Source organism: Ursus arctos, unplaced genomic scaffold (genome assembly GCF_023065955.2).
Source record: "Ursus arctos isolate Adak ecotype North America unplaced genomic scaffold, UrsArc2.0 scaffold_17, whole genome shotgun sequence".
Lineage (NCBI taxonomy): Eukaryota > Metazoa > Chordata > Mammalia > Carnivora > Ursidae > Ursus > Ursus arctos.
The window spans coordinates 26199935-26226878 of NW_026622841.1; the positions used below are offsets into that span (position 1 = coordinate 26199935).

At 50.4% G+C, this 26944-nt stretch overlaps 1 protein-coding gene across 2 annotated transcripts in view; it reads left to right on the forward strand.

Annotated features, from left to right (window-relative positions):
* LOXHD1 (lipoxygenase homology PLAT domains 1) overlaps positions 1-26944 on the forward strand; it is a 156264-nt gene continuing 129320 nt past the window's right edge. For both annotated transcript variants that reach the window (XM_044383194.1, XM_026496247.2), the window contains exons 1-4: positions 1-130; positions 6055-6169; positions 12457-12537; positions 14409-14593. In XM_044383194.1, the coding sequence (XP_044239129.1) occupies positions 1-130; positions 6055-6169; positions 12457-12537; positions 14409-14593 (511 nt within the window). The remainder of the gene's footprint in view (positions 131-6054; positions 6170-12456; positions 12538-14408; positions 14594-26944) is intronic.

A 26944-nucleotide genomic window follows, 5' to 3' on the forward strand; every position in this document is an offset into this window, starting at 1 on the left:
ATGATGCCCCAGAAGAAAAAGAGGAGAAAGAAAGACATTGACTTTCTCGCCTTGTATGAGGAGGAGCTGCTGAACTACGGCTCAGAGGACGACGAGGAGGAGCTGGAGCACGAGTACTACAAGGCCAAAGGTGCGGACGGCGGGCCGGGCAGTGCCCACAGCCCTTTCCCCGTGCGTGGGGGAGGGATGGCAGGTTCCGATGCGGCCTCGTGCCCAGGGACCGTCCTGCTGTGTCTGTGCTCTGTCACCTCAGAGTAACAGACGGGCACTCTGCTAGGGTCCCCCCTGTACAGAGTCAAGGTCAGCTGCCCTTAGCCCCAGATCTCAGTGGCACAGAATAGACTGGAACCGCAGTGCCCACACTCTCCAGTCCTATACTTCCCAAAAGCCAAGTTCCAGCCTGGTCTTCACCCTGCAGCCTGATAGCCCAGAGCCCCCTGCTCTGCTCAGGCTGTGGAGAGGTGTGGGGAGGGGGCCTGACCCCTTGCCACCTGCCCAGTGGGGGTGGGGCCTGCTGCCACCTTGGCAACGGAGAAGGGGCCTGGGGCCCACGTGGGAAGGGCACTTGCTATTCTGCACCCCAGGGCTTGTCCTTCCAGGCCCATCCTCCCCTGGGGTGGGTGGGGGCTGCTTCAAAGTGGTAACCAGAGAGGGCTGGACTGGGGGTCCAGGAGTTCATTTTGGCCTGCCGAGCGTTTTTGTTTGGTTGGTTGGTTTGGTTGGTTTGCTTTTTTGCTTCTACAATGTTTTGAAAGATTCTGACCGTGAGAGCCCTGTGGATGGCCAGTTTGTCACAGTCTCCACCGCTCCCTATCGCTCAGACTAGATCTGTTTCGCTCACTGATGCTGCCTGCCCCGTCCCTGAAGGCATTACATTCTCAGGGCTTACTCTGAAGTGGCTCACTAGTCCCTCGAAGCTCCAGATTCATTCATTCATTCACTTGTCTGTTCATTTACTCATTCATTCATTTGTCCATCCATCCATCCATCCATCCATCCATCCATCCATCCATCCACCCATCCACCCATTCATTCATTCATTCATTCATTCATTCATTCATTCATTCACCCATTCAGTCACCAGATCTATTGAACACCTGCCCTGTGCCTGCCCATGGGCTTGTTCACCCTCCCCTTTCTCCCTCTTCCTATCTTAACTTTGAAAGCCCAGCTCAGCTCCCCCTCCTCCATGAAGCCTTCCTTAACTCCAGCCCACCACGAGTTCCTTGCTTATATCCACTTCTTCATTGTTCCGTTGCTTCACATAAGCCTGGTGTGTTGGGCTTCTAACTTGAGCCTCAGTCACCCTGCCCCCCTGTGAAGGTGGGGCCCCCCTTTATTTGTCCTCCCTCCTCACCCAGCTCCCAGCACAGACCCAGGCTCAGAGAAGGTCGGTCACCGCATGAAAGCAGTGGCTCCCTGGGGGTCCTTTTCCTCGCACGGTGTCCTGGGTGCCTCTCGGAGTGGAGGTGGGGGTTGTGGGAAGGAAAGGGGGGCCTGGGGCAGGTGGGGCCTTGCTGCCTTCCCCCAGCACAGGGGCTGCCTTCCCCCAGTGCAGGCACCCCAAATTCAGACCAGCTAGTGGGGAGGGGACTGCGGCTGGAGGTGGGGACAGCACCATTGGCAATTGCTGCGGAGTGCGTTCTCAAGCCTCCCGGCAGCCACCACACTGTCCGCTCCTGTGCAGGGGCTCTGCGTGCTTCCCTGTGATTATCTGCTCCCTCGTGTGTTTGCTCTTCTTTTTACCCGTCATAAAGCTCTTTTACTTCCATGCTCACATTCGATCTCGAAGATTCCTGAGAACAGTCATGGCAGGAGTGATTAGTCCCATTTCACAGGTTAAGGACTGAGGCCCTGGGAACTTAAGTGACCTGAGCAAAGTCACAAGTGGGAGAGAGAACTTCAAATACCCTTTCCCAAGGCAAGTCCCCACTTCACCTCTCAGTGCTGCCACGTAGAACAACACTCGGAGTGCCGGGTACGTGGAGAAGCTCTCCACTCGTACAGACCAATGCCATCTTCACAACCACCCAAGGCACAGGTGGCGTTCTTGTCCTCTTTCTCAGATGAGGAAACTGAGGCATGGCGGAGCTAAGTACCTTGCCCACGATCACAAAGCTAGTAAGTAGCAGACTCAGGATTTGAATCTAGCTGGTCTGGTTGGTGCTTGCTCTTGAGTGTGGTAAAAACACTTGGAGAAGAGCAAGCTGAGGTGGGTGCCATGCTGGCATTTCACAGAGATGTGGGCCCATGGGTTCTCCAGTCAGGGCAGGACACCAGCAGTAAATGTGAATGACACTAATGGTAGTCACACACCAAACCCGCGGTGTCACTGCTGCTCTCTAGACTGACATGTTTCCTGCCCCCCTTGAACTCTGGGTTCTTGCATTACCAGGAGACTCTTGGTGAGTGTGATGGGGAAGAAGAAGAAGGAAAAGGAGAAAGGCCTAGGTTTCCCTCTCTGTTCCTCGGGCCACCCCCAGGCTACGCTGGCATTCACCAACAGCCGGAGGGAGGAGAGTGGCTCCCTCAGTGCCCTGAGGGAAGGATGAACCCAGGGCATTGGTCTCTTTCCTGGGTAACACAGGGCCCTGAGGGGAAGAGAGTGACTCATACCAGAACCTGAGATACAAGGGATCTCAGAGGCCATCCTGCACAAGCTTCCAGCCCTGGGACACTCTCCTCTTGTGCATCCCAGACAGGGGTTGCCTAGCACCTGTTGGGGGTACAGTACCCAGGGCAGCCTCCCTTAGAATGTTATTAATGGGGATAATGGCAGGAATGATGATGATGCTGTTGATGTTGGCAATGGAGATGTTGATGAGGCTGATAGTGATGATGGTGATGAAGTTGACAGTGACCATGAAGCTGATGATGATGTTGATGATGACCATGAAGGTGATGATGGTGATGGCCATGAAGGTGATGATGGTGATGAAGTTGACAATGACCATGAAGCTGATGATGATGATGATGGCCATGAAGGTGATGATGGTGATGATGCTGGCCGTCTACCACTTAAGGAACACATATCTTTCATCCAATTGTGGAAGAGTGTTGTAAGATAAGTTCCCAGAAGTGGAAATGCTTGAGTCAGTGAGAATGAACATTGAAAATTTTGTTTTATTTGATTTAATCCTTCTCATAATCCTTCAAGGAAGAAATTATTCCTGCTTCAGAGATGAGGAAATTGAAGCTCTGTAGGAAATTTGGTTGAAATCACATAGCCAGTAATGGTAGAATTGGGATTCAAAAATCGGTCAGTTTATTTCTGTAGTCTACATTCGTTCCATTGATTGATTCATTCATTCATTTGCTCATTCATTGCCCCAGGTAATTCTTTATTGTGCCCCTCCCGCTAGCCAGGCTCTGTGCTAGGAGCAACACTATGGTACCATCGGTAGTTCTTGGGGCCGACCAGTGCACTTCGGGATCCTCCCCTCTGGAGCCAAACAGAATCTTATGGTTTCCATGGGCTATTTGTCCTCCACAAGATAGTTCTTCAGCTATCTGAACTGAGTTTTTCATTAAAATTTGTAAATTGAGGAGTAATGTATATACAGTACAAAGCTTTCATAAAGTTTCTGCCTGATGACTTTTCACATGTGTGCATGCTTGTGGAATTACCATTCAGATCAGTACATGGAACTTTTCCAACTTCCAGAAAGTTCCTTCACTCTCCTTCCCAGAGGTAACCGCTTTCCCAGTTTTATTAGTATAGATTATTTTTTTCCATTCTTGAACTTCAGATAAACAAAACCATACAGTAGACACATTTTTATGTCTAGCTCCTCTTTCACTCAACATTCTATCTGAGAGATTTACCTGTGCTGTGACTTGCTGTATAGTTTTTCCTTTTTGAATACTATTGTATTTTATAAATACATCATTTATTTCACCATTCTATTGCTTGTGGGCATTTGGGTTATTTCTGGTTTTTAGCTATTATGCATAAAGCTGCTATGAATCTTGTACACATCTTTTGATGGACACATGCACTCATTTCTTTTGGATTTATAATTAGAAGTAGAGTTGCTAAGTCATAGAGTGGGCATATGTTTAGCTTCTGGTGCTTGTACCAATTTACACTCCTACCAACAATGTGGGAGAGCGCCAGTTGCTCCACATTCTTGCTCACATTTAGAATTGTCAGCCTTTTTAATTTTAGCCAGTCTGGTGGGTATATGGTAGTATCTTATTGTAATTTCAATTTACATTTCCCTGATGAATAATGATGCTGAACACTCTTCCATATTCTTATTGGCCACTGGGCTATCTTCTCCTAGGACATGCTGTGTAAGTCTTTTGCCCATTTTTCAATTTTTTTGAAATACAATTTTATTAAAATATAATTACCTCATAATAAAATGCACTTACTTTAAATGTGCTGTTTGACAGGCATTGAAATATGTAGACATCTGTATAACCATTAGCACGATCTGTATATAAAGCATTTAAATTATCCCCCAAAGTTCCCTGTGCCCCTCCTCAGTCAATTCCTTCTTCTTCCAACCCCAGGGCAACTGTATTCTGCTTTCTGTTCAAATAGGTTAGTCTACTAACATTATAGTGCGTAGAGTTTGTGTCTGCCTTCTTTTGCTCAGCATAACCTGCTTGAGATTCATCTATATCGCATATGAGGGTAGTTCATTCCTTTTAGTTGACGAGTAGTAGTCCGTTGTATGGATATACCACAACTTATTTATCCATTCATCTGTGGTTGGCTGTTTATTTTGTTTCCAGTTTAGAGCTATTATGAATAAAGTTGCTATGAACATTTGTATGCAAGTCTGCCTGTAGACATGTTTTTATTCCCCTTGGGTAAATACCTAAAAGTGGAACGTCTGGGTCTTATGGTAAGTGTGTGTTTATCTTTAAACAATTTGCTGCTCATTAAAAAATAGTGTGGTATCTGTTTCTTTATTGATTTGTGTGAAGTCTTTACATCTTCTGGGTCCTTTGTTAGATGGATGCATTCCAAGTCTCTTCTAGTTGGTGGCTTGCCTTTTCATTCTCATAATGGGCTTCATCTCAATAAGTCCAATCTATCAAGTTCTTTTAATGGCCAGTGTGTATTTAAGAAGATGCTGTGTGCCCTTTGAGACAGTTTCCTCATTCCTCTTGCACCCCAGACTCTCCTTTTCTCCAAACCACGCATCTCCAGACCTCTATGTCTTTTCTCACGTGTTGTGGTCCTACAATTTTCACCATGCTGCTCATTCTTCTGTGGACATTCAGTTGGAAAAGCCCCTGTGTACGTGCAAAGCCATATGGGCAACACTTCAGGTCCTGGAGTTGTCCCAGGGAGGAATCCAGGGCTTGTCTACAGATCAGGCACCCCTGCGGTGTAGACTACAAAGAATTAAGGATTTGCTTATCACAAAAGGCGGGAGTTGTGCAAATGTACTGCTTCCCCTCTTCCCTCACGCTTCCTTGATCGGGATCCTCATCAGGACCAGAGACTTCAGAAGAAAAGGCATCAACAGCAAACAGTAGAAGCTTCTAGCAACCAAAGAGAGGGGAAATCAGCGGCCCTGCCAAGAAAGGAGCCCTGAAGAAGCTCTGCATCCCTCGGCTCTGGGATGGTTCCTCCTGAGCCCGCAATAGCAGTGCTCGGGAGGTCAGGGGAGGTGAGGGCTGGCAATGCAACTGCATTCAGAGAGGGCAGAGAGGAGGGTGAGAGCAGGTGCAGGCTCTGAAGGCCATGTCTAGGCGGCATCTGGGTGCTGTGCTGGAAAGATCACAAACTAGGTGTCCAGAGGCCCTGGGCTGGGCTCCAGCGATGACGCTGGGTGGTGTGTGACCTGGGCTTTCCCCCCCTGCCTGCAGGTTCCTTACCTGTCAAATGAGCATGCAGCATTAAATGGGAAGTTTTGGTCTTACAGCAGAACTTGGTGTGGGTCTGACCCTGGCTCAGAGACTTGTGGGCTACAGTAGGGGTTTATAGAGACCTTTGTGGCTGGGTATCCCTTGCGGAGCTGGAGGGAGCTATGGCTTCTTCAAGCTCATGGAGGATTCTGGTAAGCCTGCGATCTGTCTTCTTTTCTCCTCCAGTGTACGAGGTGGTCACGGCCACGGGGGATGTTCGTGGTGCAGGGACAGATGCGAATGTCTTCATCACCCTTTTTGGAGAGAACGGGCTCTCTCCCAAGCTCCATCTCACCAGCAGGTGAGTACCAACGTGGCCTTGGTGGGATTGTGGCCTTGGTGGGATCGTGGGCCATTGGTCGGGACTGACTCAGGGAGAAGACCCGTGTGTCCACAGGTGTATTAAGTGGCACAGGGCCTCTGCTAACAACAGACCATGTGTCGAACGGGTCCTTCCCAGTGATCTCCTGTCAACCTGTCTGTTGGTTTTTGTGTGAAGTAATACACTTTGAATCTCGGAATTCCCAAGAACCATATTATCTGCCCCTTGATGTGGGAGAAGACACTCAGGACCGGGAATCCTGGGTCTGGGTCCAGCTTTACCACGTAGTTGCCATGTCACTTTGGCCAAATTTCTTTGCATCCAAGGCCTTGGCTTCCTCGCCTAACATCTGGGAAAGATCATCCTTCTTTCACAAAACTCACAGGGCGGTTAAAAGGAAGAGACAAAATCACACATTCGAAGGAGCCAGGAGTTGAAAACGCTCTGCACCCAGGCTCTCCTAGGGCCCACCATCACACGACACCTGCCTGCCCGCTAACGCACGCTCGAGTCAGCCACAGGGACTCCTTGTGTGTGTACTTGTGTGTACATGTGCTCTGTGTGTGTGTTCGTGTGTATACGCCTTGTGTCCTCCGTGTCATTTGTAATCCATTAACAGCAGGGGCTGCTGCCTCTTTGTTCTGATCCTCTCCTCCGACCACACACGTGCACACACGGATACACCCAGAGCAAAACATGGGGACGCGTTAGCAGAGTTCTAGAATTCCAGAGCTGTCTGCGGGCTGCAGCACTGGGCTCAGCGGCTGGTTTTCCTTCTGTGCGGAATGGAACCAGGATCGGTCTGTCGGTTCTGAGCCCACTGTGGCCCCATCCTTCCTTCCTCCAGAGTAGCTCAATTTATGATTGTCTTGCCCACTGAGTTTCTGAGTCAGATTTTATTTGCGCCAAGAGTTCTATAGCCAAGAAACATGTGAAAATCCACTAAATTTATTTCAACTCATTCATGGGGAAACTGAGGCCTAGAGAGGAGGGGAGGTTAGCTCTGAGTCATGGAGCTCCTAGATGGTAAAACTGGTCCTCAAACCCCAGGTGATGTGAACATTTTCCTCGAGCGCAGGCTCTGTGGCCTGGAGGGTATGTGGGATTTTCCCCTGCAGGCCTCCCAGGCCTCCAGGCTGTGACCTCCTGGGGGTGGGGGGTAGTAGGGGAGGCCGTGGAGGGGTGGGGCCCCCAGGCCAGGACATCCCCAAACTCTGTGCTTTGCAGACTGACCCGGCCCTGCATCCCAGGTTTACCCTGAGCATGGGTTGTGGCCTAAAGGTGGCCCCATCGAGGCCGGCGTAACACCCTACTTTCTCCATTTCCACAGAACAGGGTACCCGTCTTCTTGTACTGCTTACACTGCAGAGTGACTGGCTTGAGGAAGTCTTTCTCTCCAGTGATGTGGGCACGGTAAAGAGAAGGCATGAAATGTCCATCCTCTTTGCCATGTGACCTCCCCCGAGCGCACCATTCTAGGGAGAAGCCACTAGGCTCTGGGAAATCAGCCAGGGTGGTTCTGGAGTCCCCAGCCTGCCTCTTTTAAACAAAAAGAACCCTTTTCTCCTTTCACAATGGTTCCTCGCTGTTTTTCCTATTGTCTTGCTCTAGTACCCTCACTATTGCCCCCTCAGCGTTTTCATTTGTCAAAACAGCCGCTCAGGAAGGCCCCAGAGTCACCCTTCATAAGCCAGTAGGAAGGTTTGTCACTGAGTCCCCGTTCCCAGGAGCGTGAATTCCAGCCTTCCTCCCCAGTGCGGAAGGAAAGACTGCATCGCAGCAGAGAGAGGGACAGGGCAGGGAGGTCTCCAGGTATCACACGCCAGCCAGCATCTCCACACCAGCCCCATGGACAGAAATCAGCACCCCCTTCCTGTGACTCAGCGGGTCTCTCTGTACCTGTGTCATGCTCCGCGTTGGGCAGCAAGGGCACGGGTCTGGCCAGGACCCCGGTCGGGCTGGTCTGGAACACTCTGCAGGAGCCCAGGGGGAGCGGGTGGTTTCAGAGGTGGGGCTCATTTTGTAGCCTCTGCTGTCTGTCCTGGGAGGCTGGAGAGGGGATGTGCAGAGGGATGCCAGGTGGAGCGGACTGGGAGGGGAGGTCTGCTTCGTCCCCCCAGCCCCTCTCCCAGTTGCTTGCAAACAGCCAGAGCTCAGTAAGTGTTACACCGTCAGTGCGGCTGGAGCGGGACTTTACAGGGAAGGGCAGATGGTCTGGGCCTCGGGTAGTGAAAAAGACTCCGATGAGAGAGGGGCAGGAGGAGGGTACATTAGACCATGGGGAACAGTTTGCAGACGCTCGGAGGGAGCAAGGGGGTGGGAGAGGAGGACCAGGCTTTAGAAGGTCTTGCTTGCAAGCTGATCAGTGAAGACGCGACTTACAATGTGGCCAAGAAAGATTAATTTGGCCACTGTAAGACCCGGGGAGGTGTCTGCAGAGAGAATTGCAAAGACACAAACCTCGCCATCTAAGATGCTTTTGGTTCAAGATAGAGACCTTGGGCCTGGGCGGGGAGCACCACTTTCCAAGGAATTCCAGGCTGCTCGAGAAACCCAGATGCTGAGGGCCACAGAGGTCACCTTGCTCTGTGACATTTAGATGCAGGTGTTCCAGCCCACCCTTCACCCCCACCCCCGCCCAGGGGTCTGGCTCCCGATCTCTGATCTCACAGTGGGCTGCTGTCCCCTCCTCGCCACACTGTCTCACCCCAGAGCCAACTCCTGTGTCCACTGAAACTCAGCTCCTTTTCCTCACTTTACACACACACACATGCACGCACACACACGCACACGCACACACATTGAGGCTACAAGGTGTTCTGAGTGCATAGACTGCCCTGATACTTGGAACTAGAGCGAGCTCGCCGCACAGCAACACAAATGACTTGAAATGCGATCTTAGGCTCCGCTCTCTGAAGACCAAGCCACTGCCTATCCTGGAACTTCTCCCCGCCTGCTTGGCATCTGGCTGCGCCCCCTCATCCCACCTTCCCCTCCTGGGGCTCCCACACCCTCTCTTTTCTCTCTCCCCTCTGCTCCTGCTCCATCTTCTGCCTTTTCTCCTGTGCCCCAGGACTTCACCTGCCTCCCACCTGGCCTATCAGAATGTTTCTTTCCCAATACAAAATAATTCCGCTGCAATTATTTGGTGCCTGAGGTTAACATGCTGGCTCTTCTGACCCTCACGGTCTGGTGTCTGAGTCCTCGGTACTCGCAGGGTCCTCTCTTAGGCAGCAAAGAGTGTGGCACATTCACTTCTATCCCATCGGCTGACCTCCAGCCCGACCCACACCAGTTGAATGCCAACAGCCATGGCCCCCAGAAGAAGGCGCCATGTTCTGGGTGCCCTTGCCCCTGACCCAGGACCTCCCCCAGCACTGGGTCACATGTTCAGAATATGGCAAAAGGATGGGATCTCATGCATCTTCTGGAACACAGTTCTCCTGTTGAGAATTCACCATCTGAGTGTCAGAGAACGCCTGGCATCTTAGCCCCTTAGCTCTGCCACGTTGGCGGCTAAAATGCCCTGTGTGGCCTTTGCAGGCTCTCCCAGGTGGGGCTCCCTGCTGAGCGGGTGGGCTCGGGCGCCGAGGCAGCTGTGTACTGTGTTAGCCTTCATTTGCTGAGCGACCGGCAGCCACGGGGAAGCCACGTACTCCCACGGGGAAGCCACGTACTCCCACAAGGAGATGTGGACAAGTCTGCATTTTTAATGTTTCCTTCGCCAGGGGACCCTCCGTCCTTTGGTACTTCTCTCTCGCCTCCAGTCAGTTTTCTGAAACCAACTGGTACGGCATTCTGACTTCCCAGAAGTGGGGATTTCAGCATCTGACCCGGTGGGTGGAGGCTGGGGCTTGTTTGGAATTATCCCGGCCCCTCCCTGCAAGAAGAGAGTCCGGGTAGGTCTGTCTCTGCAGTCCTTCCCTTCCTTCTACCAGGGTGGCCCCGGGCCACAGAAGGCCTTCCTCTCCTCTGCCAGGGAGACGTTGGGCCCCCTCGCATGAGGTCTGCGGACAATTGCTCCATGTCCTGTGTTACCCCAGAACACTCCACTGGGGTCCTGGGACCCTCTGCCCATCTTGGCAGACCTTTCTCTCCTGGTCTCCCTCCTTCCACCTTGCTTTTTAACATTTGTTTTCTGAATGACAGTAAAGCACCATGGTCAACTATAACGAACACACTGGGATGTCCAAGTCCACATGCCACCTGGTCAAGGGCACAGTACTTTTCTGAAGGTCAGAGGCAGCTGTCAGAGCTTCTCCAGAAGGGGCTGTGGTCAGAGGCTCCCCAGGATGCCAGCTGCTTTCCTTCCAAATCGCCCCCCTCTCCCCCTGCTCATCGGCACTGGCGGCTTCCCAAATTCCAGGCCCCGCAGCAGATGAAGCCTGACGATCCTCAAACTTGTCCCCGAGGAGCCACGCCAGGCAGCTGCAGGCCGCGGGGGGCGGGGGCTGCGGAAACGGGACCGCGCTGTGTTCGTGATTACAAATCAAGACGCGCTCCCTTCGGAAAACTTAAAAGAAATATATACAGACAAGAATAAATAACCAACACTTCCTAATAGTCTTACCATCTAGACACGATGTTTTTGTGTAAATCCGTCCACCCCATTGTTTCTCAATGCAGTTGGCGTCCTGTTCCATTGGTCGTCTGTTCATATGCTCTATTTTTCATCTGCTTTTTCTCGTAAGCCTATATTGTAAGCCTGTTTCTGTTCCGTTAACTCTTTTGCAGCGGGAGGTTTTGATGGCTGCGTGGTATTCTGCCACACAGCTTCCCAGGGCCACTATTTCTTAGGTCGATGTACAGATACAGACACTCTCGTCTATTCTAAAAATGTATTTCCTTGTCTCATGTTGAAACAGAAAATACCTCTTATTCACTTCTTCCCCATTCACACAATCCCGAGGCACAGAATCGATGTTCGTGTGTTTTCCACGCCACGGCACAGCTGCGTTGACTGTAACAAAACGTGGGCTGTGGCGTTATTCACTTTTGGAGGTGCGGTTCTGACAGGTATGTGCAGCAAACCTGCAGATGGATCCTTTCACTCGAGAAAAATCCAGAAATTTCTAGCACGTTCTCCTCCTCACTGTCTGTGCCCAGACCTCAACTTTTCCTCTGACAAGGCTGCTCCGTGTACGCTTGTTGCCTGACTTCATGAGCTCTGCCGGCTTTAGGAGGCCTGAGGCCTCGTGCCTCTCGATGTGCTGGACTTCTCAGGACAGACCGTTTGCTGAAGTGGGTCTGTTTGCAGGACCATAGCTTCTGCGTCCGTAGAACCTTACAAGCCTTCTGTTGCTGAGAGTCTGAGCCTTGTTGCCTTAGAGAGAAGGCTCTTCACCTCCCTCTTTACTTGGAAACACTGTAATGGCCAATAAGTAGGTATGTGTGTTCCACGCTTTTCTTTTCCCGTGGGCTGGGTGCTGGTGCTGGGAGCCCCGGCTGGGAGCACGGGGGAAGGGCCACAGCTCTCCAGCCTGCGAGAGCTTCACTGCGGGGGCAGAAAGAGCTGTGAGCAGGCCCCATGGCAGGGTCCCAGCCCACAGAGAGGACGCAGCAGATGTCCGCACGCGATTCCGGCTTCTGCTCCCGGGGGACCCCGTGGCGAGGCTGCTCTGGCCCTCCTCGTTGAGGAACTTCTCAGGTGTCCTTGCTCTGTTCACACCGTCTGTGTGATGCTAGATATGTGTTCCCTCACTGCCCCACTTCCCTGCTTGCTGGTTTGGGTTGAGAGTTTCCTTTCTTGTTGGAATGGCAGGACCGTGGACTGCCACCCAAAGTCTGCATCCACCTGGGGCTGCCATTGCAACTCCCCCCAGCAAGAGCGAGGCGAGCGCGGAGAGGCCTGGGGGCTGCAGACCCAAGAGCACCATGGCATTCACTGTGCCTGCCTCCCTCCTCCACTGTCCCAGCCCAGAGCAGCCAGAGCCCACTGGGTCATGGCTTGGGAGATCCAGGTTCTGGTCCCAGCTCTGCTCCCAACTAGCAGTTTCCTTATTTGTAAAATGGGGCTAATATCGCCTGCCGTACTTGCCTTAGGGACACACGGCGAACATCACGGGAGAACTTGACTGTGAAAGCAAGGAGCGAATCCTAACCGACCTTGCCCTCTGTCAGCAAGGAGTCTCAGAATGGGAGTGGTTACTCAGCACTTCCCAGGACTGGGACGGTGGAGGAAGAAGGGGGATGCCAGCCCTTGGCTCTCCTCCGGGGCTCGTGAGCCGAGTGTACATCTGTGCTCACCGTGCGCACGTTTGTTGTAGGAGTGAATCTGCCTTTGAGAAAGCCAATGTCGACGTGTTCCGGGTGAGAACCAACAATGTGGGCCTCATCTACAAAATCAGGTACGAATCTGGCCCCTGACTAGGGAGGGAGAGAGACGAAGGCCAGTAGATTAGGGACTGACGTCCCTACTGAGGCTTTCTGGGCGTTGATTACTCCCTGGTGTCATTTGAGGGGTGACCGAAGGCCCAAATCTTTCCCTCCCACCCCGAGTCATGGTGCCCCCAACTTGCCCATTAGAGATTCACTTCTTTGGGTCAGACAATTTGAGATGATGTCTCACACACGGGGAACCGGCTCTGAGAGGCACCAGCACCGTGGTCAGGAGCAGATTCTGAGTCCGGGTCACTGTGGCTCAAACATCTGCCCCGCCCCTCACTAGCTGCGGGACTTCAGACAATTCCTCTCCAAGCCCCACTTCCCTCACTTGTCATAATGAGCTAGTGAGGACTCAGCAAGCTAGTGCTCAGACAGTAACTGGCACTCCGCAAGGGTTAGAGACGCCAGGTCACGTTGCAGGATGCCTCTTGACGCCCTCTGAGGGCCTTGGTGTATGTGGGGAGGGAGAACTCTACCAGCCTGACTGCCAAGGAAGAGCCTTCAACTGCCCTCCTTTCCGCCCCTCCCTCCCTACTACCCATGCCCATTCAAGTTCATGCCCATTTGTCAGGACGGCAGGGTCATCTGTGGTCTGACTGCACGCAGGCTAGGGCCTGGATAGGGGTCAAATGTTTCCCCAGTTCAGTCCTGATCTGTCTTCCTCCCACTAGAAAGTAGAGGACCATGAACCGTCTTTCCTGGGGAAATCAAGGACACAGGAGGGCCCTGGCACTGGTTGTGTGAGGGAGGGGTGTGACAAACAGGGAAGGGGAGGGTCAGGAAGAGGGTGTTGGTGTGGAGAAAGGCAACCGCTATTCTGACATCCTACTGGGTGCTGGGCTGTCTGCCAGGCAGAGGCGTGCATCCTCATGTCCGTCACGTGTATTATCAGCCCGTCGGGGCTGTCCTGTCTTGAGCTGTGTTTGTCCCATCAGGGCCTGCGACCATGAGGCCTCACTGCAAAGGGCAGGGGGGAGACGCTTGGCACAAAGCGAGGCCATCCAGAGGTCAAGGTCTGGGGGAGGAACTGACATCAGAGGAACAACTGGGCCTGCCAAAGCATGAGGGGGGCTGTAAGAAGTGGGAGAAATTTGGGAGGCCAGATTTGGAAGGGTGAGGATCTACGTTGCCCGATACAGCAGCCCTTGGCCACGTGTGGCTCCTGAGCCCTTGAGGTCTGGCTCCTGAGCCCTTGAGGTCTGGCTCCTGAGTCCAAATTAAGATACACTGTATGCACATAAATGCACCAGATTTTTGAAAACTTAGTAAAAGAAAAGAATGTCAACTATCTCATTAGTGAATTTTCACGTGTTGAAATGATAAATGGATGAAATAGAATATATTACTAAAATCAACTTTACCAGTCCCTTTGCTTCTTTTCTCATGTGGCTAATAGAAAATCCAAGCTTCCGTACATGGCTCACACATGCAGCTCATGCGGCATTTTCCTGGGGCACCACCAGTGGAGATGGCGAAGGGGGATCGTCTGGGTGGTGGGACGAAGGAGAGTATCTGGGGGGTGTCTGTGGGGGTGGGGATCAGGGAAGGAAGGGAAGCTCGAGATGGTCCTGCCACAAGCCTGGGAAGGATTTTCTGCTGGATTTTCTTTGGAAGGCGGTATTGCCTTGCCGGCGATGTAACCGTGTAACCCTCGTTCACAAGCACCTCTACCTTACACGGTATTCCCATTTTGCAGACGAGGAAATTGAGATTCGAGGGCTGAAGCCACAAAATGATGGAACCCCTCTTTGGGGTGAACATTCGGGTATTCCAGTGTGGAAGGGGTGTCATGTCTGTTCTGCCAATGACGTGGGGGTGTCCGCTTCCGCCCTAGGATCGAGCACGACAACACAGGCCTGAACGCCAGCTGGTACCTGGCTCGTGTGATCGTGACCGACATGAAGCGGCCTCACCTCCGTTACTACTTCAACTGCAACAGCTGGCTGAGCAAGGTGGAAGGTGACCGCCAGTGGTGCCGTGACCTGCTAGCCAGCTTCGACCCCATGGACATGCCGCGAGGTCAGTGCCGAGGCTGGCCCGCCTGTCCTCCCTCCCTGCCTGCGCCGGCCAGTGCCTTTCTCTTGCTCTGGGCAGTCCGCTGTCCCCTTGCCACTCCTCCAGGGTCTTCCTGTCGGCTAGGGCCCGGCTGAAGCCCCAAATTCTCCACGTGGCTTGCCCATAAGCAAGCTTATGTGCTCTGGGGGCTCACGGGAAGGGGAAAAGCAAAAGGACCCGGAGGCATGATGGAGGGAGTAGGTGCAGCCCTGTGTTTTCAACAACTTGCTGATGGGTATCGGTCGAGAGTCCTCTCTGAGGTCAAAGGCAGCTTTCCCTGTCTTCCTATTTCTTCACCATTCTTCTGATGCCCAAAGGAAGGGGAGCTACAGCCAGGGCAGGCCGATGGGAATCAGAACTCACAGCTTCCAGGGCTCCATCAGGCTGTCCCCATCTCTTCCTGATTTTATGAGGAGGGAAACAATGAATTTCAAGTGCATCTCTGGCCAGAGGCCTTAAATTCAGTCATTTTAGCTCAACAGGAGGCAAGGGAAAAAATCAGGTAAAAACACACACCATATCCCATGACCTATTTTATCACACTTTTGTTCCCTAAAGTTCTGATCGCACCTCATTTTTGGACATATCTGACTTTCCAAAAAGGGAGACATCACATGTGCGTACCACCATCATAACACCTTGCTCACAGAGAGTCACAGGCCATCGGAGGGAAAGGCATTTGATAGCCAGGAGAAGTGACTTTGCCAGGGTCACCCAGCAAAGCAGCAGAAGGCAGACGCACTCCTTAGACTCTACCTTCCAGCACGTGCCCTGTGGTCTCCAAATTCCATCCTCTCTTGCAACCCAGCTGGGCAGAAATATACACATCCCATGTCCCACTGGGCTTCCGCTCTTCTTTCTCTGTCTACCTCTGATTTCCTACCATCCAGCTGACCTTGAACTTGCCTCGTTCCTCTGTGGCCCCCATCATACTTAAAGTCTTTGGGAAAAATCTATAACTTGCAACATCACTGTTTCTTTTCTTAAAAACATAGGTTATTGATCTTTCTCTCCTTAACAAAAGCCAAATTTGATCATTGTAGAGAATTTAGAAAACAGAGACACCTGCAAACATAAAAACAGAATACCTGTAATTCTATCACCTGGATAAACATCATGGGTGACATTTTTGTGCACTCATTTCTAGTTTTTTCCACGCATATATGGTTTGAAAGAACGGGCTGGTACAAAATCCTGTTTTGAGCATGTTTGTTTTTATGCCATTAAATACTGTTGGACACCCCTGTTTGCAAAGGCTATGTAGTGTTCTGGTGTAGGGAGGTACCATCATTGACTCACTGAACCCCTTGTTGTCTGACATTGACATTGTGTCCCCCTTTGCAATTTTGTTATTACTATAAACAACACACCTAAATCTTTACACAGACAAATGAGTCTTTCCTTAGGATAAATTCCTAAATGGAATTTATAGGTCAAATAAAACGCACAACGTTAAGACTTTTTTTTTTTTTAAAGATTTTATTTATTTATTCGACAGAGATAGAGACAGCCAGCAAGAGAGGGAACACAAGCAGGGGGAGTGGGAGAGGAAGAAGCAGGCTCATAGCGGAGGATCCTGATGTGGGGCTCGATCCCATAACACCGGGATCACGCCCTGAGCCAAAGGCAGACGCCCAACCGCTGTGCCACCCAGGCGCCCCCAACGTTAAGACTTTTAATGGGCTTTTCCGAACTGCCCTGGAAAGGGTGCACAAGGGCACAATCCCACCAGCTGTGCAAGAGCACCGACTCCCCCCCCGCCCTCAATACTTAGTTTCGTTTAATTTTCCACCTGGATAGGAAAGGGGGCTTTGCGATGTTCTCTCTTTGGTTATTGGTGAGGTTGGATATTTTTCATGCGTTTATTGGCCATTTGTATTGTGTGTGGGCGGGAAGAGGGTTGTCTGCCCATGCCCCCATGCCTATCTTTTCACTTGGGGTGAATTTTATAGATTTTTCCCAAAGACTTTAAGTATCTTTAATTCTTGATCCAGTCTCTTTACTAGGGTCAATCCTTAGCAAGTTGTCAAGCTGGCCATCTCTCTCCTCTCTTAGCTCCCCTTTTTCTTGGCTTTTTCCCACCATTTAGTTACTCATCCACCCTTTTGCTTTGGTCACATGAAAATCCAGGGTTCCTCTGTTAGAAGAGCTTCTGAGAACACCGTTAAGAATGAATTAGTGTCACTCCGTGGTTCTCCAACTTTCCACAAGAATCACCCAGGGTGGTGTTCTTGCCTGGCAGGAAAGAAAAAGACACTCGCTGACGTCACCCCTGAATCAGACCACCTGGGTCCCCCTCCCTTTTCTGAGCTGGAGGGTGCTGGGTTTTTAGTATCCCTGGGCTGAATTCTGGAAGAAGGAATGAAAAGGGCGTTCTTCGAATATTCAAAGGACTGTCTTGGTAAACAAAAGGTTAAACTCTCTTTGCCTTTTGCCTGGAATTATGCCGGCTTGATGTTTGGTTGCTGCAGGAGGTCTCTGATGATCAATATGGGGAAGATAATTATTTCTTTGTCCATGCAGTTTGATAGATGAAAATACTGTAAGACATCGGATATGGGCAGTAATAGAAGGGGATATTTTAAGTGTATATTTTATCCCTTCACGACCCTCCAAGGGATGGTGGATCATTAGCTGGGTAGACTTGCTCCCCTCTCCCCACCCCCAGGACCATCTCCTGAAGTTCTGGCTGATAATTAGCTGGAACCTTCTATCATTCCTGCTCTTCGGGTAGGGTAGGTGTTCTAGGCTGACCAACTGACCCTTTGACCGAGGTGATCAGCAGATAGTGGCAGGGGTGGAGGGGCTGGACTTTGATCAGGTTTCTAGATGGTTCCTCTATAAGGGATCTCATATATCATCCTTAAAGACACAGGCATGAGGGGACCTTGCCCTGCCTGTGGGTGCTGGTGAGCTGTGGAGCTTTAGGACTGTTGCCCTGGACAAGAACGTCACCCTCTCTGCATGGCACTGTGCCTGACTTTTGTCATGGAGATGATTTTGACCTCTCTAGGGTTTTCTTTAAATGTGGGGAAGTGCCCAACATATTCCTAAGCTGTTGGGGTGACGCCTGGTCAGGGCCACCCTCTTCCTTCATGGAGCCCACTCTGGCAAAGGTAGGCATGAGGAAAAACAAGGACAGGAGGTTGCAAAAGAAGGGGGTGGATGACGGCCAACTCACAGTTGTGTGGATGGAAGATCCTAGAGTCAAGTTCAGTTTCTCAGTGGTTCTCGGTTGTTGGTAAAAATCTCTGCATCTGATACTTAAGGAAACTGGGCATCAGGGCTAACCCAAACATTTCCCCTTTTGGTTTCCTCTGTGTCTGATTGCCAGGCCTTGGGGATCTGTTGCTAGGGCGTGGGGAGACAGGTTTTTGTGTTCCCTCAACCACCGGAGGTTCCCAAACCCCAGCCACTCACATTCCATCTTCAAGATTTTTGCTTTATTCAAGTACAACAACTTCCTTTATTACTTCTTCTTCAACTCACTTCTGGCAACTTATCTATTGTCTTGTAAGTTTATTTTAAAAAGAAAATTTAATTTAAAAAAGAAAACCCGTTATCATTTGCTAAATATCAGGTATACATCAGCACATATTAAGACAAATATACAATGTTAGATAACCCTCCTGTATCACCATTAGCATCCCACGTGCCGCCAGAGGCGTGCAAACTGCACGCTGGAAAACACCACCGGCCCTGATCTGGGAGGACAGGAAAGTAGAAGCGGGGAGGAGGGCAGGAGGGCTGGTAAGATATCTGGGCTCTCCTCTTCACGAGTCCTGGCTTCACTCCATCCCTACCACACCTCTGGGGGAGGCAAGGTGAAGGAGGGCGGGCAGGTGTTAATACACAGATGAGTTAAAACTGATGCTCAGAGAGGTGGTGATTCATCTAATATCAAGCAGCCGACCACAGATGGAGCTGGGACTAGAATGCGGGGCTCCTAATTCTCGGAATAGGCTTCCCGCCTGTCTCCTGGGCAGGGCAACCAGCCTGGCCCCTCCCCTAAGAGATCAGGGCCTGAGGGGTCACAGCTAGGGCTCGTGGAGGGCAAGGGGACCAGTCTCCTACGGTCACGGGGATCCCTTTCACAGCGTGCGTCCCCACCAGTTGCTTCTCCAGCCTTGGTTTGAATCCAGCCTTTCCGGAGCGGTGGACAGCTCCCCATCACCCAGCTCAACCACTCCAGTGCTAGGTGGCACTGGTCGTCAGAAAGATCTGCCGGAAATTAAACCCCAGACAGTCTCCTTGGGACTTCCTCTGCTAGCCTGTTGCAGTCCTCTGCTGACAAACACCCTGTACGTTTTCCTGTCTGCCCTTCTGCCACGTGAAGACAGGCTGCTCTTGGCCTCTCCTCTCAGGCCACGTGTCCAGCCTGCCTCTCTGAGCAGCTCTGGTTTGCCAGTGCTACCCAAGAATGCACCTCCTAGACAAGAACCCTGTGTTCCAGATGGGGGCTCCTTGACTCCATCAATCTACTTCTTTTTAAAAATTATTATTATTACGGTAAAACATACATAAAATTCACTAACTTAACCATTTTTAAATATCTAATGCAGTGGCATTAAGTAAATCCGCCATGTTGTGCGAACGTCACCACCATCCATCCCCAGAACTTCTTCATCTTCCCCAACAGAAACTCTGTCCCCATAAAATAATGACTCCCCGTTCCCATTTCCTCCAGCTCCAGGGAACCTCTGCTCTACCTTCCATCTCTATAAATTTGACTAGTTAAGGATCTTATATAAGTGGAATCATAGACTAGTTGTTCTTTTGGGACTGGCTCATTTTACTTTAGCATAATGTCTTCAAGGTTCACCCATGTGACAGCATGTGTGGGAACTTCATTTCTTTGTAGGGCTGAATAATAGTCCATTATATGCATAGACCCTGTTTTATGTATCCATGCAGCTGTTGATGGACATTGGGGTTGTTTCTATCTTTTGGCCATTGTAAATAACGCTATGAACGCTGGTGTACAAATAGCTATTCAAATTCCTGCTTCCATTTCTTTTGGGTCCAGACCCGGCAGTGGAATTACTGGATCGGATAGTAATTCTATGTTTAACTTTTTGAAGAACTGCCATACTGTTTTCTACAGTAGCTGCATCGTTTTCACATTCCCACTAACAATGCACGAGGGTTCCAGTTTCTCTACATACTCGCCGATGCTTTATTTTCTGGGTTTTATTATTTTTTTTTTATAATAACCGTGTTGAGTGATGTTGAACATCTCTTCTGGTGCTTTTGGGTCATTTGTACATTTTCTTTGGAGAAATATCCATTCAAGTCCTTTGCCTGTTTTAAAATTGGGTGGTTTGCTTTCGTCGTTGAATTGTAGGGGTCCCTCCAGTATGTATTTGTGGTGTGACTGATGTACAAACATTTTCTCCCATTCCTTGGGTTGCCTTTTCACTCTGTTGAAAAGAGCTGTGTTGATGCACAAAAGATTTTAATTTTTATGAAGTCTAAATTATTATTTTCTCTTTTGTTGCCTGCGCTTTTGGTGTCACATCCAAGAAATCATTGCCAAGCCCAATGTCATAAAGACTTTGCGCCATGTTTTCTTCTACGAGTGTGATACCTTTACCTCTTACATTTAGGCCATTGATCCGTTTTTAGTTAATTTTTGTATAGGGAATGAAATAAGGGTCCAATTTCGGGGGGTTTTTTTGTTTTGTTTTTTTGGGGTTTTTTTGCATGTGGAGATCTAGTTTTCCTAGCATGATTTGTTGTAAAGACTGTCCCATCCCCATTGAATGGTTTTGGCACCCTTGTCAAATATCATTTGACCATATACACAAGGGCTTATTTCTGGATTCTCTATTCTGTTCATTGACCCAAATGTCTGCTCTTAAGTCAGTATTGAACTGTTTTGGTTATTGTAGCTTTGTAGGAAGTTCAGAAGTCACGATGTGTAAGACTTCCAACTTTGTTGTTTTCTTTTAAGATTGTCTGGATATTCAGGCTCTCTTGATGTCCTGCTTCTTATAACCAATCCTGCCTTTCTATTAACCCAATACACCACAGTGACAATGCACCACGTTGACTTTGCATTCAAAGGGCTCTTCTTTCCCTGGAAGAAAAGATGAAAATGCTGTCTCTGCCCCAAGTCCTCAGTTCTTGCCCAGGACTTCAAGGCTTCTGGAGAAACAACCTGAATTCTCCTGACTCATTCCCACGTGAGTCAGCAGGAGTGGGTAGCCCATTCTTGGCTGGCTGCCCTCCATATCTTAGTTGAATGGTCCAGGAGACATCACACCTCCTGATTAATAATCTCAGACATACGTGCACCCTACTAGGGAGTTCGCAGACATCTCTATGCTCGTCTCCCTCTTAGAGTGGGTGTCAGGGGTCCTGGCACATTCTGGGGCCTGCGGAGGGCTGGCAGCCGCTCCCTCAGCTTGTCTGCATTGACTATCCCTGGGAATACAATCTTGGCTATCAAATTGCTCCAGAATTGTAGTGAATTTTCCATCCCTCCATCTGCCTCTTGGCATCCCCTCATTGCCATGGATGTCTGACTCTCTTCCTAAAGGATTTCTGTCTAGAATGGCTTCCCCTCTTGACAACCCAGAGCCCAGAGAGGCACAATAGCTGCCTTGACATCTGTACAGTGAGGGCCGCTGGCCAGAGTCTCAGCACAGTCTCCTAGGCCTTGAACTGAACCTCGCCATTAGCAGCTGTCATGGATCATGCCCCTGTACCTCCCAAGCCGCTATTAAATGCTGGGTCTGGGGTAAGGATATGGTCCTGACACTCCAGTTGCTTGCAGTCCAGTGAGGACACAGACTGCCATAGTGTGAGCTACCCTCAAGGAGAGGGGAGGGCATCACATCGTTCAGAGCTCCATGTCTCAAGACATAAGAGTCTTAGGTTCAAATCCCCAAAATACTACCGTCTAGCTAGGTGACCTTTGGACAAATACTTCTGTAGTCTTGCGTCTTCATATGCATATACTGTACAAATCCCCGGCGCCCCTAAGAGGTAAAGTCTATTCTTATCCCCACTTTACACCTATATCAAGGTCAAGGTGAGCATGCATAGACCACCTCCCACCTCTCCCTCTGTTTCTTAGTCCTGCACCAGCAGCTCCCATTTCTCAACTTGTTTGCTCAGATTGTGTTGGCTTCAGCGTCTGGCAGACGGTGGCTCTGAAAGCTGTTCTCTCCAGCACTCATAAACCACATGGAAGTTTCAAGGGACCCATAGGAAACAGGTCTGAGGATGAGACATTCTCTCCCCACCTGCTCCCTGATGGTGGTGTGGAAGCCAGACTGATGACAGAAGTTTCTGGGGCTCAGGCCCTGTCCCATCAAGCCCCACAAGGACCCAAGAGCCCCAGAGTCCTGCCTGACTGATGTCTGGAAGGGTTACCCTTGCTCCCAGACTTCTGCATCAAGTCGGTTAGTGAGAAGACTGTCAACAAAACATATTTCCGGGTGAGAGGAAACATCAGAGCCAGCGCCCTTGTGTACTCCCCTTTGTCCTGTGTTTCAGTTTTCCCCATGCTTTCTAAATGCCACTGGGGGTAAAGCCCTGGCCTCTCTGGACAGCATTGCCTGCTCCCACACCTTGGGTTCTCCCCCTTCAAACTCTGGAGAAATTGAAGCCTGCGCCATCCACAGAAGTGGATTCTCAGGGGTTGCCTCAACCCAGGTGCAGTCAGGGATGTGTAGAGAACCCCATGGGCAGGGAGGAGGAACTTTTCACTGTGCTCCCTGAGATTCAGACATGGTCTGGCCAATTCATGGCCAGAAGAAGGCACTGTGGCTGATGGGATGGGTTATAACCCTCAAGTGTCATAAGATGGATAAACGGCTGAAACACCCCCTATCTCAGGGACTGCTGTTGGCCTCTTTGAGTGCCAACTGCTGAATATGTGTCTCTCCGGGCTCTCCACCCAAGCTCAGTTTTCTCTGGGGTCTCCCCACCTGGTGATTTCACTCATACCTGCCAACTTGGCCACTGGGACTTAGGGGGCTTGAATGAAATTAGTAAGAAAAAGGCTCCTGCGTGTGTGTGTGTGTGTGTGTGTGTGTGTGTGTAGTGGTGGTTGGTGGTGAGTCATGTGTAGACACACCCACTTATGAAGAGCAGCAGCAGAGATGGGTAGAAAGAGCTCTACCAGGGAGTGGGGGGGCAGATAACTTGTTCTAGTCTTGCCCTTCAATAACTGGTTGCCTTAGGCAGGTTACTGGTCCCCTCTGGCCTCTTCTTCATCTTACCAGAAGGTTGGACTAGATGTTCTCTGAGGTCCTTTGTAGCACTGGCTTTCTTCTGATATTCTGCTAGCTAAATGTCTCCTTGTCTCCCTTCCCGGGCTCCAGGTCTCCCACCCCCTGAATTCACTCCCCGAACCTTGATGTTGTTACCTCTGGTGTGCCATTCCTGGGGCCCAACACTGAGATGTGATTGTGAGTACAGTGCAGAGTTGCTCAGGCTGAGACCATAGGGTTGCCCATCCCTCTGGCCCCAGGGAGGCTCAGGACACATCTCTGAGGCTGGAATGGGCCAGACCTGTTTAGGACAGACCCTGCCTGGCTTTCTCACTGCTGATATGATGTCACTTCCTGCTTTCTGGCCAAGTAATTGTCCTCATCCCAGCACCAACCCACAAACCCTCCCACCTTAAAAAGCACTGAGATGATCACGTGGCTTAAATTAGTACTGAGCCCACACCACATCACTTGGGGGAAGTTCTGCCAACTTGGCAATGCGACAGGCCTCCGAAGCCAAGAGCTGAGTTCCAGCTGGCCTGGGGGCTGCTCACACCCCAGGGCTGTCAGAAAGCAGGCACAACAGCTCATCGATGTTTCAGACCCAGTCCTTGCCGGCCGCAGAGGATGCCCTTGCTTTCAGAAGGGCTGGGTCTGAAGTGGGTCCTGCCCCTCCCCTTCTCCCAGCTGCGCCTGAACCCTAGGCTTCCATTGGGACAACCCGTTCCCTAAGGAGCATTTATCTTCTTTGGTGGGTTACTAGTAAATATGGCTGCAGCCAGTATTGTGCTATGCCCCAAAGAGACCGAGGGGCTGCTTGCGGAAGTAGCATCCGGCTTGGGCAGGTGGGCCAGGGGCATGTAGGTAGTTGGGAGTTGGGAGGGGCCGATGACCTTTTCGTCCTAGTCTGGCTTCCTCCCCCTCCCTCCCCTCTTCTCTGCCTTCCTCCCTCCTTCCTTTCTTTTTTTTTTTTTTTCTCCTCCTCCTCCTCCCCCTCCTTTCTCCTCTCCCTCCCCTCCCCCTCCCCTTCTTCTTCTCCTTCTCCTCCTCCTTCTTCTTCTTCCTGCAGCAAATGGGACAGCTAACGCTGGGCCGAAAGCTGCCCAGAGGCCAGGAAACAGGTAGAAATGGGATTGTGTTTGTCCAGCATAATCACTGTTTCCACTCCCAGTGATTTCATCAGGCAACTGGGTTATAATTTCATTACAGCCCACACTGTGCGGCACAGTGATTATCACAGAGCTCCAGATGTGCATCCAGTCTTGGCAAGACCGTGCTGGGCACAGTGCCCATGGTGCATCTGAAAGGGGATTGGACAAAAAAGGGATTATGATGAACATTTTCGGGGCCTGTGCAAATTTCGCTGACCTGCGGTGGATTATGATGGGCCTGCCAGAGAACTGCCCAGTGCAAGAGCAAACGCAGCACTCCAGCAGCCTGGCTGATGGATGCAGAAAGCACCCATCGCGAGGGCTCTGCCAAATACACCAGGAGTCCTGACTCACTCCCACATCCAAAGGACAATACCACCGAGTAATCAGATCATTGATTTTAAAATATAGCTCGCTGGGTTAGAAAGCACAAGAGACTGTGAACAGTGAGTTCTAGGTCTGGCTTTGCCCCCCAAAATGACGAGACCTGGGGCAGATCTCAGCTCCGTTCCCATGCTCAGCTTCTTTGTCTGGAGAGTGGGTGCCCTAGGTGGTTTCTGAGGGCTTCTTAGGATTAATAGAGTGTCATAACCAAAGAGAGAAGGATGGGTCTAGGGCTAGCCTTCCTCCATGGAGCAGAGGAAACTGGCTTTTGGTGTCCTCCCTCCTGCTGTGGATACTTCTTTCTCATTTCACCCCCTCCCGCACTTAGCATTCTTCTGCATGGTGTCCATCTCCCCACCGTGAGCGCAGTCCCTGGACTCCCATTCTCTGCTGTCCAAACCTGGCTCTGCCGCTGCACTGGCTGGGTAAGCAGGAGCAGACGTCTTACGCTCTGTGCCTCTGTCTCTTCATCTGTAAAGTGGGGATAATGTTAATTCCCACTTCATAAGGTGGTTGAGCTGATTTGATGCAGGAAATGAACATATAGACTGAGTGCCCCGCTGGCCCTAGAGTGAGTGCTCAGTACATGCCACCAGTATTAAGGGGGTGGTGCTTGTTACGATCCTGATGTTTCCCCTTCTTCTTCCCCTATATCCAGGCTTAGTCTGACTCTGAGATGCACAGACTCAAAACTCTGGCCTTTCAGAATCAGGTAGGACTTTGGAGCCCCTGAGGGCCAGGATCCCCTCTAGAATCCAGCAGGCTCATCTAGACAACTGGAAATAGGCTCATGACCTTGTTTTCAGTAGACGCCTGCAGGGAGAACCTCTCTTCCAAACCCTTTTCCTTCTCCCTGATGTTTCCCCTTAACCCAGCTCAAATGTATCCAGAGCCCTCTGAGCTATATTTGCTGTAGATGCTGCTTGGGAGTCATTGTTCCTCCAAACCCTCTGGAGGTGGGCCTGGGCCCACGGACTCAGAGCCGTGAGGATTTCGGGGTGGGGGGGAGCTGGGCCGGTCCTGCAGCGCTCTCCTCCTCTGAACTTCGCAGCAGCTCCCCGCCCACCCCATCTGCTCCCACCTAACATTGCAGAAAATCATCTCCGGAAAGAGTGGGAAGAAGAGAACTGTTTCCAATGAGGCCCCAGTGAGGAATATCAGAGAATTTCAGGACCGGAAGGGACCTTATCAACTCTTCCTCCATATTATAGAAGAGAAAACAGAAGCCTCAGGAAGTTAAGCCACTGGCTCTTGGTCACCCAGTGTGGGCAGAGCCAGTGCCCTGGGCTCCAGATGCCACCTTGTGCTCTTCCAATGTCATTCAGTGTTTCAATGGGCACTTTTGGGAATCTTTTATGAACCAGATCCTTTGCTCAGGGTAAATATGTACAGGTCTTTCTCTCTAGGAATTTAGAGACTAAAAAGAGAGAGAGTCGAGCCAGTAAATAATCAGTACAAAAAGATAGAATGCTCAAAATAAGGAATGACCTAGATCAATGGAAGCATAGAGGAAGGAGGAATCAGGAGGGCTTCATAGAGGAGGTGATGCCCAATTGAGACTTCACAGTTGAGAAGGGGTTTCTAGGCTTCCAAACAGAATGAGGTTTTCAAGTAGGTGTTTCTAATAACCTTTTTTTTTTCCTATTTGTGGAGAGCACTTTCTCAGAGCTGCATTTCGTATGCATGAAAATTGGAATTTATAATACAGACATTGCCTTGGCAAAGATCCAGCTGTGGGTGTCCATTCCAGCCATTAGTGGCTTCCTGCTGGACCCCTCCCCTGAGCTCCAAGTGTCAGCCAGAGTGGCTCAGGGGTGCAGGGAAAGGGTTCCCACCTATGTGGGGCTGGATACCTATCTGGTGGGCCTCTGTCTTTTCTCTACCTTAGTCCAGTCCTCAACCCTCCCTCTAGCTTCCCAGCCACCCTGACCAGCAAGCTCAAAGTTTTCTGGTACCAAAGCCAGCTCGAGGGTGTAAGGGTGTCTACCAAGTGCATGAATTTTCCTTAGGTGTGTCTTACACACTGGCGGTTCTCAAGAGCTCCTTCTGGACTACAGAGGGCATGACTTATTAAAGTGTTGGCTTTAGGTAACTTCAATCTTTAGTTTTCATACAGAGAAGAAAGTATGGCTATTGTAAAAATTGTCAAAAGTACAAATAAGCAAGAAGAAGAATAAAATCTTCCATAATCCCATCACCCCAAAATGATAATAGCTAATTTTTATTGGCCATTCATTAAGTGTCATTGTTCTAATTTCTATCTATCTATCTACACAACACTGCCATGACAGATTTCTCCTTCCCCTCCTCCTCCTCCTCCTCCTCCTCCTCCTCCTCCTCCTCCTCCTCCTCCTCCTCCTTCTTCTTCCCATCTTACAGGTGAAGCAAACTGAGGCACAGAGAGGTTAGGTAATTTGCATAGAAGTGATGGACCAAGAGTAAACCCAGAGCCTTGAACTTAATCGCTGTGCAGGAGAGCCCTGGAAATACTGCTGTTAACATTTTGGCGAATTTCCTTCCTTTTCTTTTTTATGCATGAATGTATAAAACACTACATA